This window comes from Bombus vancouverensis, chromosome 9, assembly GCF_051014615.1.
Source record: "Bombus vancouverensis nearcticus chromosome 9, iyBomVanc1_principal, whole genome shotgun sequence".
NCBI classification, from domain to species: domain Eukaryota; kingdom Metazoa; phylum Arthropoda; class Insecta; order Hymenoptera; family Apidae; genus Bombus; species Bombus vancouverensis.
In genome coordinates this window covers 12,616,792-12,631,441 of record NC_134919.1, presented here as the reverse complement: position 1 = coordinate 12,631,441, position 14,650 = coordinate 12,616,792, and the positions used below count along the sequence as shown (strand labels likewise).

The 14,650-nt window shown below is 42.9% G+C and overlaps 1 protein-coding gene across 1 annotated transcript in view; it reads left to right on the top strand.

Moving 5' to 3' along the window:
• The window catches only part of Nlg3 (Neuroligin 3), a 223,640-nt gene that overhangs the window by 186,178 nt on the left and 22,812 nt on the right, over positions 1 to 14,650 (top strand). The window contains exon 3 of the mRNA XM_076621446.1: positions 7,981 to 8,178. Within this exon, the coding sequence (XP_076477561.1) occupies positions 7,981 to 8,178 (198 nt within the window). The remainder of the gene's footprint in view (positions 1 to 7,980; positions 8,179 to 14,650) is intronic.

The following is a 14,650-nucleotide window of genomic DNA, read 5'->3' as shown; positions in this document are numbered from 1 at the left end:
TGCATCTCAGTCGAATGAGCCAATGAAACTAGTTACTCCTTTCTCGGACTTTGTCTATTGTTTCAATTTGTTTCAGTGCGTGAGCGAGTCGCGTTAAAATTTGTTAAACCTTGTTAAATAATCAGGCAAACAAAATCGCCGCGTGAAGTACGTAGGAAACAAACATATTCGAAAAACTACGTGTACGAGATAATTTAATTTTCAGATTGAAATTTCTTCTTGGACTAATTCGGAGTTGACAAAAGATTCGATCGCTTGTTTGAGAAATCAAAAAGGAACGTAAACTCAAATTCACATTCCTCGATCATTGAATTCGCAACGATTCGATGTATCTGCCGTAGAGGAACCTTTTAGAAAGAAAGACTAAGGAAAATGAAAAAAGGGAAGAAAATAAAATCAAAGAGCACGGTATTTGCTGGCGCGGCCAGGTAGAGAGGATCGAAAGTCAGAGCGGGTTGCCAGGCAACAGTAGCGACCAAATCTAATAGGAAACTCATTATGGCCGTGTCTTCCGTTTCACCAAACTAAATTCTTGACTCTGCCTCCGTTTCCGTGACAGTGGCGGCCACCATCCTCGTCCCTGCGCCGCCAATATAATACTCGCTTCCTCGCGTTATGATAATATATTCCAGTTACGTCAGCACGATTCTTCGACGTCTCTGACAAAGAGCTAGAAGGAGAGAGAGAGAGAGAGAGAGTCGGACGACGCTGCCGGCCGGAGGCACGTATTCCTACGAGCGAACCAGCAGACGTGGCTCGCGGAGATTAATCGAGATTTCAGTGCACAGCCAATTGTCGAAGCGAGTTAACTTCCTGTAATTAAGAGTCGAGCTATAGCCAACGGGATATGACACGAATGGAACGTCTGTGAACTTTTTTCGAGAATTCGAACCGCTTCTTTCCTTAAGAAGAGAGTCTCTTTGTGGGATTTACGAGGACTATCCTCTCTGGAGATTCTCTAATTCGCTTCTGATATGTTTCTTCTGGACTTCTGGGACAAGTAGAGTAAAAATACTTACCCTTGATTTTTGCGAGGTTCTTGGACAAGTATTTACGGTAATCTCTAAATATTTTCCGATTTTCTTCGTTTCCTAAATAACACCACGCATGTGGTTTCAGATTTATTTAAAAATTAATTGTAAATTAATCGTACATTGTTTATACCTGTTCTTTTCTAAACTACGTTTTTTAAAGACACTTTGATGGGATTTTTCAATAACATTTGAGTTTGTCCAAAGAGTAGAAATTAATGGTGAATTACAAAAAAAAAACATATTTTAACCGTAAAAGAAAACAGTTAGAGGACATTTGACCGCTTGAGGCGATGGATTTTCATTCTTGGATCGTAATTTTTTCCGAGGAAACAACGCGCCACAGCTAAATCCGAATTTTTAAGCTCGCCCGCCGTTAATTTCCCACGTAGCTGTTGTAGCAGAGAAGCTTCGCCGTGTCACGAATATTCTTCCACCCTTTTTCTCCCTGCGTTTCCCTGTTGTCCCTTTGTCCTGGTAAAGTGACGAGGAGCGGTACACGTTCTGTGAAACGTGGACGATGTAACGAGGTTCCGTTTCTTGAATTACATCCACCAGCATTTTGCCCAACAGCAGAATTTTATACGTTTAACGCTCACTTCAATTTGCCCTATCAATTTCTCAAATTTCTCATACGCTTTTAATTATTTATGTGATTTTAATTATCGCCGTTTTAAAAAGATTACTCGTCTGACGTATTAGAAAACGCAGTTCCTCGATCGAGAAGCTGTATCGTTTATCTTGCTCGAATGAGTGAAACGATATACATTAATTTGTCTAGAAATAATTCTTCTTTTTTATTACCGCAAGTCAGGCTTCTGTCGAAAGAATGGAAATGAAAAACGGTGGTCGATTTGATGTAGAGGTAGAGTGACGTTAAAAACATGCAGCGTTCCGTTCCACGGGACATTTGTAAAATAAGAAACTTCGCTGGGAAAATATAGCGCCGAAATGAAAGTTTGCATAGTCATGAAGGAAAAATTTATTCGATCGAATGGAATGAAAATAACAAGTGAATAGTTGAATTTCGTTTTGAAAGCTACACTGCAGCTACGGGAAAATTACGAAGCGTAAGATATTACTTAACTTTCGAAGATTTTTGCATGCCACATAGTTTCGCAATTTATCGAATCTCTTAATAAATTCGTTACCAAGGAAATCGAATCAACGTTGCTCGTTGTTAGAAAAATCTCCATTGCTCGCAAGTATGTAAATTTTTAATCGAAACGAGTTTTCACGTACGTATTCGAGAAAAAAGAAGGATCCATCTTCTCACCGCCGAAAGATATAAGGTCCACTGAAGTCCAATCAAAGGCCAATTAGCGATTGTTGTGGCAAAAGTGCAAAAGTGGAGAAAGATAAAAGGTGGCAAAACAGAGAACGGCGAACCAGTGTAAAAGTGGTAGAGGCATGAAAAATATCGAAATTTGATTCCATCGTTAGTTCAGCGAAACGGAAGGGTGTCGGTTTCAGGAAGCACTTTCTTCTCGTGGTCACTCTTCCTATTTTCTTTTACTTTTTTTCGCCGTTTTTCCTTCGACTGGCAAAAATGACGGGGAGGCATTGTGTCGAACGAAAAGTGGCGATGGTTCGGGGGGTTGGTGGGCGAAAGGATGTAGTAGAGGGTGGTGGGCGATATCCAGCCGCGGCTGTGCACGCCCATGTACCGGAAAATTTAAATCAACGAGTAACGTTCAGCAGTTCCATTGTAACGAGAAGAATAGGAGACACGGAAGCTCAGTACGACAGATACGCCGGAGGTTGAATATCAAATGGGATATGACCGGTGGTTTATTTCTATTCCAGTTTCGCACGTTTTCCACCCTCCTCTGTTCTATGTACCCTCGTTTTCGTTGGCTCCCGTCGATCTTTCTCGTTTTTCTAACCACCGTACTCTCCACTTCGTTTTCCCTCGTCAGAAGTCATCGAAAAATCGAACGGAATTCCGTGTTCTGGAAACAAGTTTCGAAATCGTCCTTTTATTTCGTCCCATTTTCTCTCTTTTGCAATCTATTTCTTTTCTTCCCAGTTGCACGGTTTTACGTGATATGGCTTGCTTGTTTTCAACTATCCATCGTGCTAACAAGCGCAAGCGTTGCAAACACGATTATATCATTAGTGTTTTATGCGTACGAATCGGTCGTGCGAGAGCCCCGTGTCGAAAGCGCAATTTCCAACACTTTGGATCGGCTCGATTACAAACGACCGATCGAATTGCTGCCGGGAATAAAGGAGCTTCCAGTTTTACTCGTTTTTGTATTTTTCTCCCCTTCTTTTTTCGAAAGATCCGTTTTATCGTTCGACCCGTGGACAACCAGTGTTTCGCTCAACATTTATCGCGTGGATTGCGTTCGGATGAAACAAACCTTTAAAACGAAATCGTGCGAATGCGCTTCATAATACAGTTGGAAACATCATCGATCAAACGTTATACCAACAGATAGAGGGGGAATGGTGGCGAGAACCCTAGAAAATTGCAGCGCGTTATACTATCCGGTGAAAATTGTGAATCGCGCATGCATATTCAGCGCGCATTGTTTAGAACGTAAGCGTTGCTTTAAATCTCGTTTTCATCGATTTCGAAGCGTGCCGAAATGGAGGGTGATGAGTTCAACGAACCGATGCATACTAATGAACGCGTCCGTCAGAACTTATTAACATCTTCCACCTATAAATATGTTTTCATTCGTTCCTTAATCGTTTATCAAAAACGCGTGAATCGTGTAACGTTGCGTGTACGTTCTTTCGAACCTGAATAGAAAAGAGGAAAGACAAGGAGACATCGTTTAATTATCGTTACAAACAGCTTTGATAAATTTGGCGTGAAAAACACTCGTCGGAATTCTTTGCTTGTAACTCGCAAAACGAGTATCGAGAAGGCGTTTCCTTTAGTTTTTATCGGCAATTATGCTTGAGATAAAACTTGCCATAAGAATTGATAAACGAGTAGTTATATAGCGTGTTTGACAACGCTCTCGCATCTTTAGCAGTTACATTTCTATTAATTGCAACGCGAGCTCTTTATATCCTTGGTATTCATTCTTCGCGCTCTTTGAGAGTCACTCGCTTTACATCTACTCGAAAGCTATGAAAAGAGAAACCTCGTTATTTTAATAGGAAAGGAGGAGTTATTCTTTGAATTCGCCAAGCAACTTCACGTACTGTTGGCGAATTTTCACGGTAACGAATTAAACGCTAAAAGATCTTCGTCGAGATATTCCTCGTTCTCTAATGAATAATTATTAAAACAACGATATGTTAAATACCTCGATTACGTAATTTCTAAGTCCTCGGGTTGCCAAGCTTTTCTCTTTTCACAGCGAATACGTAATCCTATTCCCCTATAAACGGGGCTACTATTTTGCAGGAGTTCGAACGCGGGACAAAAGAATTCACTTGAAGAGGCCGTGCTAGCCCGGTTAATTGTCATGTTCTCGGGGAAATTAATTTATCGGCGATCGTGCAACGAGAAAATTGTCTGTGAATTCAGGTTCGGTCGAAAGAAATTCGTTGCACGTACCTCGCGTACTGTTCTCTCCTTTCCTCGCGATCCCTTCTTTACCTCGGCCACTCCTCATCCTCCACTTCCATTTCTCGAAATTAAATGTAAATTCCTATATTATTCCCGGCAATTTTGCTTAATATCGCGCCAGCAGTCGTGCTTTCGAATTATTCGCCAACTTCATACACGCGGTGGGACGCGACTAAAACCTCTCTTATTATCGGGTCTGCACGGAATTCCTTTCGACTTTTTCCATCAACGGTTAAGTCTACTGTACTTTCAAACAGTTGGAAGCTTAAGTCGGGGAACGCTGGCTGTGCTGATTCCAAACGCAGTGATATTTCTCACGGAAGTGAAACCAATAACTCACACCCTACTTCGAAGAACTGGGTTACTTGGCAAATTACACCGACGGACCGAGCGAGCCTTATTATTCCTAGGTCAGTCGCAAGTACACGCGCCGGAATGTTGTATCAGTGGAATTAGCTGCGAAAGCATTTTCAACAATGTTGCAAGGTCAGACAATGCATAAAGCGATTGTGCGACATCGTTAGAAACTGGAAATACACTCGATATTAACGTGCAGCGCTGCTTCAGCGCTTTCAGAAGACTGAAATTAATTTTCAACTTTGTTACAAAGCTGGCAGAGTTCGGTGCACGTTCTCCAATATCGTTGCAAGGTCGATAGGCAACTCGGAAATAATCTGCACTATTGTTGCCAAGGCCAATTATATGCGTTACCGCATATGTGCGACATCGGATATATCACAATTACATAGATCAGATTTGTTCAGCGCAACGTTACATGACAAAGTACCAAAATCGTATCCATTAATTATCAACATTGTTGGATCATTAAAACAGTGTGGTTAACGTGCTGATCCTGTTTACGTCCGGCGACACTCTACCTAGACCAGGCCACACATCGCGAGCAAGATGGCAACCAGATGTCCGCACATCCTTACTGCGTATCCTCGATAGTCTTAAGAACCTATCATAAATCTAAGGAATTTTCTAGCTAAGGTCCTTCAGACCCAACAAACATCTCTTTGCTAAATCGTTTTCTAAAAGTTTATTGTTTACTACGGGAAAGTTATTTTTCTCTCATGTATGATGCTTCCCACTAGCAACTCTCTCTCAGGGGCGGTTAGCACCCTTCCTCACCCACCAACCTAGAAAATTAGCCAATTGATAGCGAAGTCTTTCCCTCACTCTCCCAACGAAAACTTGTCCTTAACAAATCGACTCTTTTCGTGTCATTAGACCCACCCATCGCAAGCTTTCCTCCGCAGCATCATCTTCACAGAAAGGAGTCTTTAAACATTTTTTGAACCGTCATCATCTAAGCTTACGTCGCGTACTACATTCTGTAACTTTGGCTATCAATCGAAACTCAATTATACCTTAAAGTCGTTGGAATAAACATTGATTTATACCTGTTAATTCAGTGTAAACTCAATTGAACCACTCCCTATTATCCTAACAGAAATAAGGGGATCGATCATTTCGTGGCGTCGATTATCTAATCGTGACGGGAATTTACGACTCTCGTTGACGTGCTCTCCGCGAATGGTCGAATCAAACAGAACCTGGTGAACTTCGTGTTCTAATCTTACTGTCATTTTAACGGCCTATGGACACGCGTATCTTCGCATTTTTCTTCGATAAAGCGGGTTCGTCTATGTTCGTGTCTAATCTTTTTATAGTTCTAAGCTGTGCGGAAAAGTTCGAGGAAAATTCAGAATCGTTTGTCACTTTGTCACCTTATCAGAAACATCTTTTCCTCAAATTCTGCACGATGGATGGGATTTTCCATGGTAGCGTACATTCGCTGGTGTATTAGTTCCAATAAAGGAATCTTCGTGCATGTCGGTGGAATATGGGTCAACGTCATGCTACCGCCTGTTCCTCGGAACCGGTGCCAAACCGATAATTCGGCTAGCTCGTCGACAGTGGAAAAATGTGGATGCCGGGAACAACGGGAGCCGGTCGGAAGGAATTTCCACGAGAGAAGTCATTCCGTTTATCGTCGTGCAAACGAGCAATTGCCAGAGGGTTGAATAGTTAAGGGTGCGAACCCAGCCGTGTCGTATCGGGTACATTGTTCGACTTTTTGAAAAGGCTAACAACGTTACGCTCGGTCGCTGTCTTTTTATTTGTTTATTCGCTTACACGTTCGATCAGACAAAAACAAATTTATTCTTCCGTTTGTTCGTTATATTACTTTTTTTCTTTCTCTACTCCTTTCCTTTGTTTTTCTTCTTTTTTCTTTTACTATTATTATTATTTCGCGCATCTTTTCGTTGTCGATCCAATCATTGTAGTCAAATAAGTCCGAGCTTTCCAAGTTAAAGCTTCTTAACTCGGTGGCCGTTGGGAAGTTTAGCTTGAACAGCGAAACTCATTAAACTCTTTATTGCTTCGCTAAGTATTGCAACAGATGTTCAAAGTTATCATTCGGAAGTTTGACTTACTATACGCAGTTGAATTATCGTTACCTGTTCCTCCTTTCCTTTCCGAAACTTGATTCTTTATTCTAAGAAGGCTGTTTCCAGTTCCACCGTAATGAACAAAACTCAAGGAGAACTAAAAAATATTTGCGAAGACAGCACGGCGGTTTCTAAAAGATTAAAGTTTCAATCGACCTCGAGACCGTGTATAAAAAATTACAGCCACGTCGCTCACACGTCCGTTAATAGTAGCGAGGTGATTTCCAGGCGTAGAACCGAGAATCGTGAGATCCAATTAAACGACAATGAGTCGGAAGGGGCGCGTACGCCGATCAAATAATCGAACGATTTATTCCCTGGTCCCGGAATTTGCATATCGGTATCAATCGATGCGAACCATCGACATAGTATTTACGGATGGCGGGTGCCGACCGGAAAAGCCGCGATTGCTCGGTCAGAAGTGTCTTTGGCGCGCGCCAAGTGGCTTCGTTTCCTTTGAAGAGCGGAGCCATGCTCGTTTCTTACTCTTGTTCCATCCGCTTTTCAACCGGAAACGAGCTCCCATATTCGTTTACACCAGTTTACGTGCAGAGACACGGGATGTCCTAAATTCAGGTCGTAGTCTGGGTCAAGAACAGTCGCTTCGAACCGATTTCGCGTTTTATCTCTCGTTCTTACGATTCTCCATCTTGGAAGCTGTTGAAAGTCCATTTTCTCGTCTATTACGATTGTCAAGAACGCGCAGCTTTAAGATCTAAAGCAAAGAAATTCGAAGAATTTCTTCCCAGTATTAATGGACTTCAATTATTGTATTTGGCGGAGCAAAGAAAATTTACTGTATATTTACGATGGAAAAACGAACTCGCGCGCTATCGTTAAATTTATCGATTCGAATTATTCCTGATTAGGAAGGAGTCTCGATAATTTAACCGTAGTTTAGCCCGCGTAACATCGAAACGCGGCCAAACGAGCATAACCAGGCTTGTTTTCATTACAGGCTTTCTAAACGCCAACACGGATTCGCACTTACGCTCGCCGGCGAATTACGGCTTGATGGATCAGATCGCTGCGTTGCACTGGGTGCAAGAGAACATCGGCTACTTTGGTGGTGATCCTAGGAACGTGACGTTGGTCGGCCACGGTACCGGGGCTGCTTGCGTCAATTTCCTAATGACCAGTCACGCGGTGCCAGACGGTGAGTAGTTTTCTATTTCTCTTCTCCAAAGTATTTCGTTATGTCTGTCGTAATTGCGTTGGTTTATGAAAATCCCATTGTTTTACACTTTTAACATAATTTCACCGAATATATCGTTCGATTTTTTATTTTTTCATTTTCTTATAAATCAGAATATTCCAAGCCTGCGTCTGGGAGGAGACATCCAAACACCCTTCGATCTTCGACCGTAAAAAGACGAGAACGTGTTTGGCGAACATTTCAGTGGCTACGATCGAAAGCAAGGGAGGTTTATTTGAATATTAAAAGCACGTACGCTGATACACGGTGGTACATGGCGGTAGGGCGGGAGGGTGGAAGATCAAACGAGTTTTTTTCGACCAGTCAGAGGAATCGCGTCACTTTAATCGAATCACAGGTAATTCACCCCTCTTGGAGCGTGTAGGGGGCAGCACGGCGTATATTTTATTTCTGTCGTGCGCCGGCCCTTGGAATAATTAACGTTGGATCACGCTAACCCTTTTAACAGGCACGTTTAGAAATAACTGATGGAATATTCAAGATTAAAGCGTTAGATGTAAACGAGGGGTGAACGGGCCTCGGACCTGACTGAACCCATAAAAAAACAGCCGCTAGCTTCCGGCGCACTTCGTTTCGGACGGCAACCCCCCTTGCTGTTGTTAGTCTTGCTCGAATACGTCGATAAAGAGCTTCCCTTTCGACTTGTCCGATACTTTGTCGCGGGAACATCGCTTTAGAGATCGTTCTCACCTTTTTTATCGTCTCGTCTGTGGAAAGAAACCCTTCTTGACGGAGCAAAGGGTATTCGCTGTAAAATGTTTGCGACCGTGTCACCCCCAAATTATCCACCGTGGCGCTTAAAACAGTCAGACTTTCCACGTACGCCTATCTACGAGCGAATAAATTTCTTTGAAACTCGACGCGACCGTATCGATCAAGGAAATTAATAACTAAAAGCTGGCGAAAATCATTTCTCAGGTCTTTCGTTGATTAGGGTCGCGTGAGCGGAAACTGGTCGGGGCTGTTTCAGCGTATGGAAGACAAATCGATCCTTCAAGGACGGGGGAAAACAACGAAGTAATCTGACCGGATCCACCTTATCGTTAACTCAACCGTACGATAATTCACTACAGCTGGAAACTGTCAATGGAGATTAGGCCAGCTGATTCTACCCCTAATTGATCACGTCTGGTAAACCACCAGCCCTCTCCTGCTTTCCGGCGACTTCCCCTGTATATGCTCCGGATTAACTTTAATATGCGCATATGGACATGATTGGACCGGCTGCTGCTAGGGAAAATTGGATGGCAAGTTACAATCAATAAGGCGTGATATTCTGGAACTTGGAGATCCGGTCGTACCGTGTTACGCAGATTCTCCGCCCAATATTCCACTTTTTCTTTAACGCTGACTAAACGTTAACATTTTTCATTTTGACAAAAATTACCTCGAATTACTTCGAATCACGAAAGAAGTAATAATTCGAGAAGAGAATCATCGAACCGAAAATTACTCGGATTATCTTAGCATCGTTCTTCGCGTCAGCTAAAAGACCAAACGAATATTCTGTAAAATATCTTCAACTTTTACTCTTTTGCCAGCTGATCTCGATGCAGGGTCTGTTCAAATCTTGCTCGAGGCCGATCAACGGGATTTACTTAGCAACCCCTCGATTTCATTCCGTCACGGTAATCCTAGTGGTACTGGCGTCGCGAAAAAGAGGACGGCAACACTAACAGCAACCAGGTTTATTGCGGCCGGCGTGACGTGCCGCGGGGAAAAGTCGCACGTTCGTCGTCGAGCAGAGCAACGCGCGTCGAGAGGCATTACGAGCGAAAGGCTCGTTTAATGAGTCTACGACCAGCAAATGCCACGCAACGCCGCCATTTGTGACGTAAAATGCGCCGTGCAATTTGCGCTGATGGCATCAGCACCGCCGGCCCGAACGATGAATGACGGCAATTCTGTACAGGAGGATCGCTTTAATGGAAAAAGCGGGCCTCGATTCGCACCACGCTATATTTCCCTTCTTTCTTTCCTTCTCTTCGCCGGGCAAATTTTTCTACGCTCTGATTACAAAATCCCATGGACATCGCTTCGCTCTAATAAAAATTTGTTTGCATTACCATCCACTGGAAAATTGTTTGCCAAGCGCGGCTTTTAAAAAGCAGATATTTGACGATAGATTAGAGAATCGATAATAGGAATTTTACATGGGACGTAGAAAGAACTTGTTTTACTACAGTTGAACAAATTTGTGTGCAGAGTACAGTTGGATTATGAATTACCGATAAACAACGCCGGTAAAATTGATTGGTTTAATTAATTGAAAGAGCAGGCTAGCCTGCGTATCGTGGAAAGTTATGCATTTCTTTTTTAATTATCCAGACTCAAAGTAGACTGCGTGCTCGACGAATCTCGCCGCTTATCAGAGCGTGGTTTTTATACCGTTCTCTGTGATTTATACGCGGCCACAACGAGAACTCGCGTAATCTTAACGTGCCGCCTGTCACAGGAGTACAACGCTCCGAGTACTAGTTCAAAAGAATTCTCGCGCGATTTCATTACTACGATCGATTTACATTAATTTTGCATCGTTCAAACGTAGTTTATAAATATATATGAGAAGCGATCTACCCGAACGGCATATCTAAATTCTCGCATTGCATTTTTCAAGACATAAAAAATGTAGAAAGTGCAAAATAATTCTGAACTTATGTTTTCATGAAAACATAGTAATCAGCCAGTTTGATCGCTTTGATAGCGTCGGGTAATTAATTATCTCGAGCATCAGCACGGTAACACTCATTGCGAAATGTGCCACCATCTGAATTCGGACGGAGCTTAGAATTTCTAAAAAAGAAAAAATTCGCTCGCAATGCTGACAAAAGTATGCGAGGAACTTGGTCGCAATTACTAAAACGCCAGGTGAGAAACGTTAGTATTATCCCGGCCGATCGATTCGAAATCGAACCGCTAGCTCCTCTAACCGGTCCTTCTCTGATGGTGTCTAATCCGTAGAGTTTAATCTACGCAAGCAACCGGCTCCGAATGGATAATGTCCGCGGTTAGGAACTCTCTATCAGGTGGCAGGCCAAACAGAATCGCTATCAGCTACGATCCACCAAAGAGGAGATCACACCCTGGTCGACCTCGTTCGTCCACTCTACATAAATACTCGTCCTTGTCTGGGAATCTGCCGGTGTATTTGGCCACCGGTTTCGAACCGTGCAATCGTCGATTGAAAGATCGCCGCAGGATTCGTTGTTCAAGACTTGTTAATCGTTTGAGATTTTCCTGTCGGAGTAGAACGTTGTTTCGATTGCCGGCGCTCGATGAAAGTAATCGAGAGCTAGAAATTTTACCGATGATGCAGGAACTGTAAATCAAGAGCCATTTTTCAAGAGAGACCAATAACCTTCGTGGTGGTTCCGCGTCTGTGGAATGTATGGTATCAGCGAAGTTGCACGGATGTTGGTCCAATTAATTTTGGTGGTAATCGCGGAGGTAGAAATATCGCTCGGTATTGTTGGATATTGTAGTTCGGTTGTGTATTACGTGTTCGAAGCAAACGAGTCGTAGCTACTGAAAATAGAGATGAAAAATGGTCGATCTCGATGGAATTCTTCTAACCATTTTCTGCCTTCCCGTTTTTATCGTTGCGTCTTTTGTTTCTTCCGCGAAAAGAGAAATCCTTCGACTCGGTGATTCGTTATTCGCCACGCATGGAACGAGGCAATTGGCAAATTAGAATATACGTAGATACCGGGCAAAATTCGACACCACAAATCATCCATTAAGTCACAGCTCGCTGATTAATCCTTTGGGCTCCATTCGTCTTACTAATAAACTGCCGGCTATGCTGTCTCAGTTTGAATCCACAGGTACAGCACAAGGCGTTCCACGTAGCCATGGAACGTTGTCTGCGTATTCCTTCAAGCTTGATAAATTGCCATCCGCGATCTTCTGACCAATTGAAATTCGTAAGCGCGTCCTTTCAAAACCAACCGAACGATCTATTAATTAAAATTTTTGATCTCCGAGCGCTCGTTACGCTTTGGCGCATCTACGCTTATTCGCCCGATGGGTGTCGACCGTTCGTTCTTTGATAACACCAAGTTACCATCATTGGGTGATTCTCGAGTTCTCGACAAGAACAAAAATACGGTCGCTGTCGAAGCGTTGGAAGAAAAGAATCGCGAGTAAAGGCATAGATCAAATCGCTTCCCTAACGAGGTCGTTTCACGTTGTGCCCGTTTCTGACCGTAAGAGGAATCCCTCGCGTCGCCGACGACGAAACGATTTCTTCCTTGGTCGAGTGCCGGCTCGAGAGGAGAACACTGGCATGACCAATGAGCGTATTCAATAAAACATGAGAGCTACGAAATCGATGTTATCGGCCCAGTTTCGCTTCTCTCGATTAACCCTTAGCCTGGGGGATCGCTTGAGATGTTGCGCGCGCTAATCACGACTCTTCCGCCGGCTGATATCGATATTTTTCCAATCTGCGATTGCGTTCTCATCTGGACTGTATAATTGGAAAAAATCTGAACGCTTCGATGCGGATGTGAAAAATGTATAGATTGAAAGATTTTAATTAGAACATGCAGCGATAGATGATTTTTCTTTTTATCAGTAATCCGTGCATAAGGAAACTGAAGAAACATTGAGCAACCTCACATTGATTAATTGCGATATCCGAGTTTCTCCGCTCTTTTCGTTTGATACCGTCGACGCAACAAAATTCGATCATATTTTTACTCGGCTGAGAAAATCAATACACGCCTACGAAATCGTCTCTGCGCTGTTCATCCGCGTGTTAGCTTCAACTTAGCGAAAAGCTTCGAATACGAAAACAGAGAACGTTCCAAATACGGTCCAATAGAAGCGTATGAGAAGAAGAAGAAATATGAAACGCGAGATAGCACGAATTTAACGTGACGGAGAGACAACGATCGTTGGGAAAAGTTCGTGTCGCGACGCCTGCGGCCACTTTCGGACCGGAAAAGACGAGAGAACGGAAGATGCGGAGGAAAAGACAGATCGATATTGCATGTTCGACTATCCATTACCGTGTTGTGAAATGACGTACAGCTGGCAGCGCAGCAACGGACGCACATGTGTCTATGCACGCGTGCAACGCAGCCTGTGCATTTATTACCAACAATCTGGTAACTCGAGGTCTTGAAAGGTATCGCTAATGAATCTGTGTCGGGCAGCCGGCACTTGAATCTCGAATTTCTGAAAATTGCATGAGAGTTCGAAACGTAGTACTCAAAATGTAGTTTGATCTCTTTAGGGACGAACTTTATAACAACTGGAATAAGATAATTTCTTATTTCCCGATCGTGATACGTTGGTAAATGTTACACGCGATAAGCGACGTAACGGGAAACGCGGTGAAAAGTCTAAGGCTGTTCTCAGACGATCAATGATACCGTCAATATTCCAAAGTTCTCAACGAAACTGTAGTTTGTCAATAGATATCGATAATATTGTATCGACGATACGTATCGATCCTTTTAGTTGAGAATCTTGAAATATCGACGATACATATCGATGGCCCGAGGCTATCTTAGAAAAAGTAACATTGACGTATAGTTGTGGTTATTAAATTGCATCTTTCGAAGTCGTGCTTCAATTAAGTAAAAAAGCTGCACATCCACGTACGCGTTAGTATTTCTGAAGAGGCAAACTTTTCTCAACGAAAGAACGTTTCGTTATTCTTGATACCAAAATAAAGATAAGCAGCTTAAGGATGCTTCGTATTCGGATACTTTTTATTCATGCAGACCGATTTGCCATTTTTTTACAAGTATAATAACTTACCGTCGTTAGCTGACACGGGTCCCACGGCGCTCTTTACGCTTTGCATATTTTCCTCCGTGACCAATAGATACCCGGTGTCGTTACCAGAAACGGTATCCTATCAATTAATTCAACAACGCCTTGCAATTACTTCATCCATGGAAACGTATTTAGAAACGTCTCTCGTTCCCCTGGAGGATTTGAAAAAATTCTGAATTCTCAAAAAAAAAAAAGAAGAAAAACGTCGCCCGACATCGTCGTTCCGCTTACAGAAAATAAAGTGTCTATCGAGGATCCCTGCGGTGGCCGTGAATCACGGTTCGATTAATAGATACGCAAAGGCAGGAAATGCAACTGGAAAATGCATTTTTCCGGTGCGATGGACGAAAATGAAATGGAGCAAAACGAAGGCTCCCGCGATGCTTACTCGTTCCTTGTCGGCTTCATAGCGAAGAAAACGAAATCGATGAAAACTGCGATCGCCGAGCAGAAACGACTTCCCTCGGAGGTTTCAATTCTTTTACAGCGAAGGAGAAGAAAAGAAGAAAGGTAAGGTGAAATACGAACGGGGAACGGTTAATGCGGCGAGAGACCGCGAATATTCACGCTGAAGATTGTATTTATAATCGCGAGAAAAGAGGAAAAACTTGTTCAAGTGGTCGGT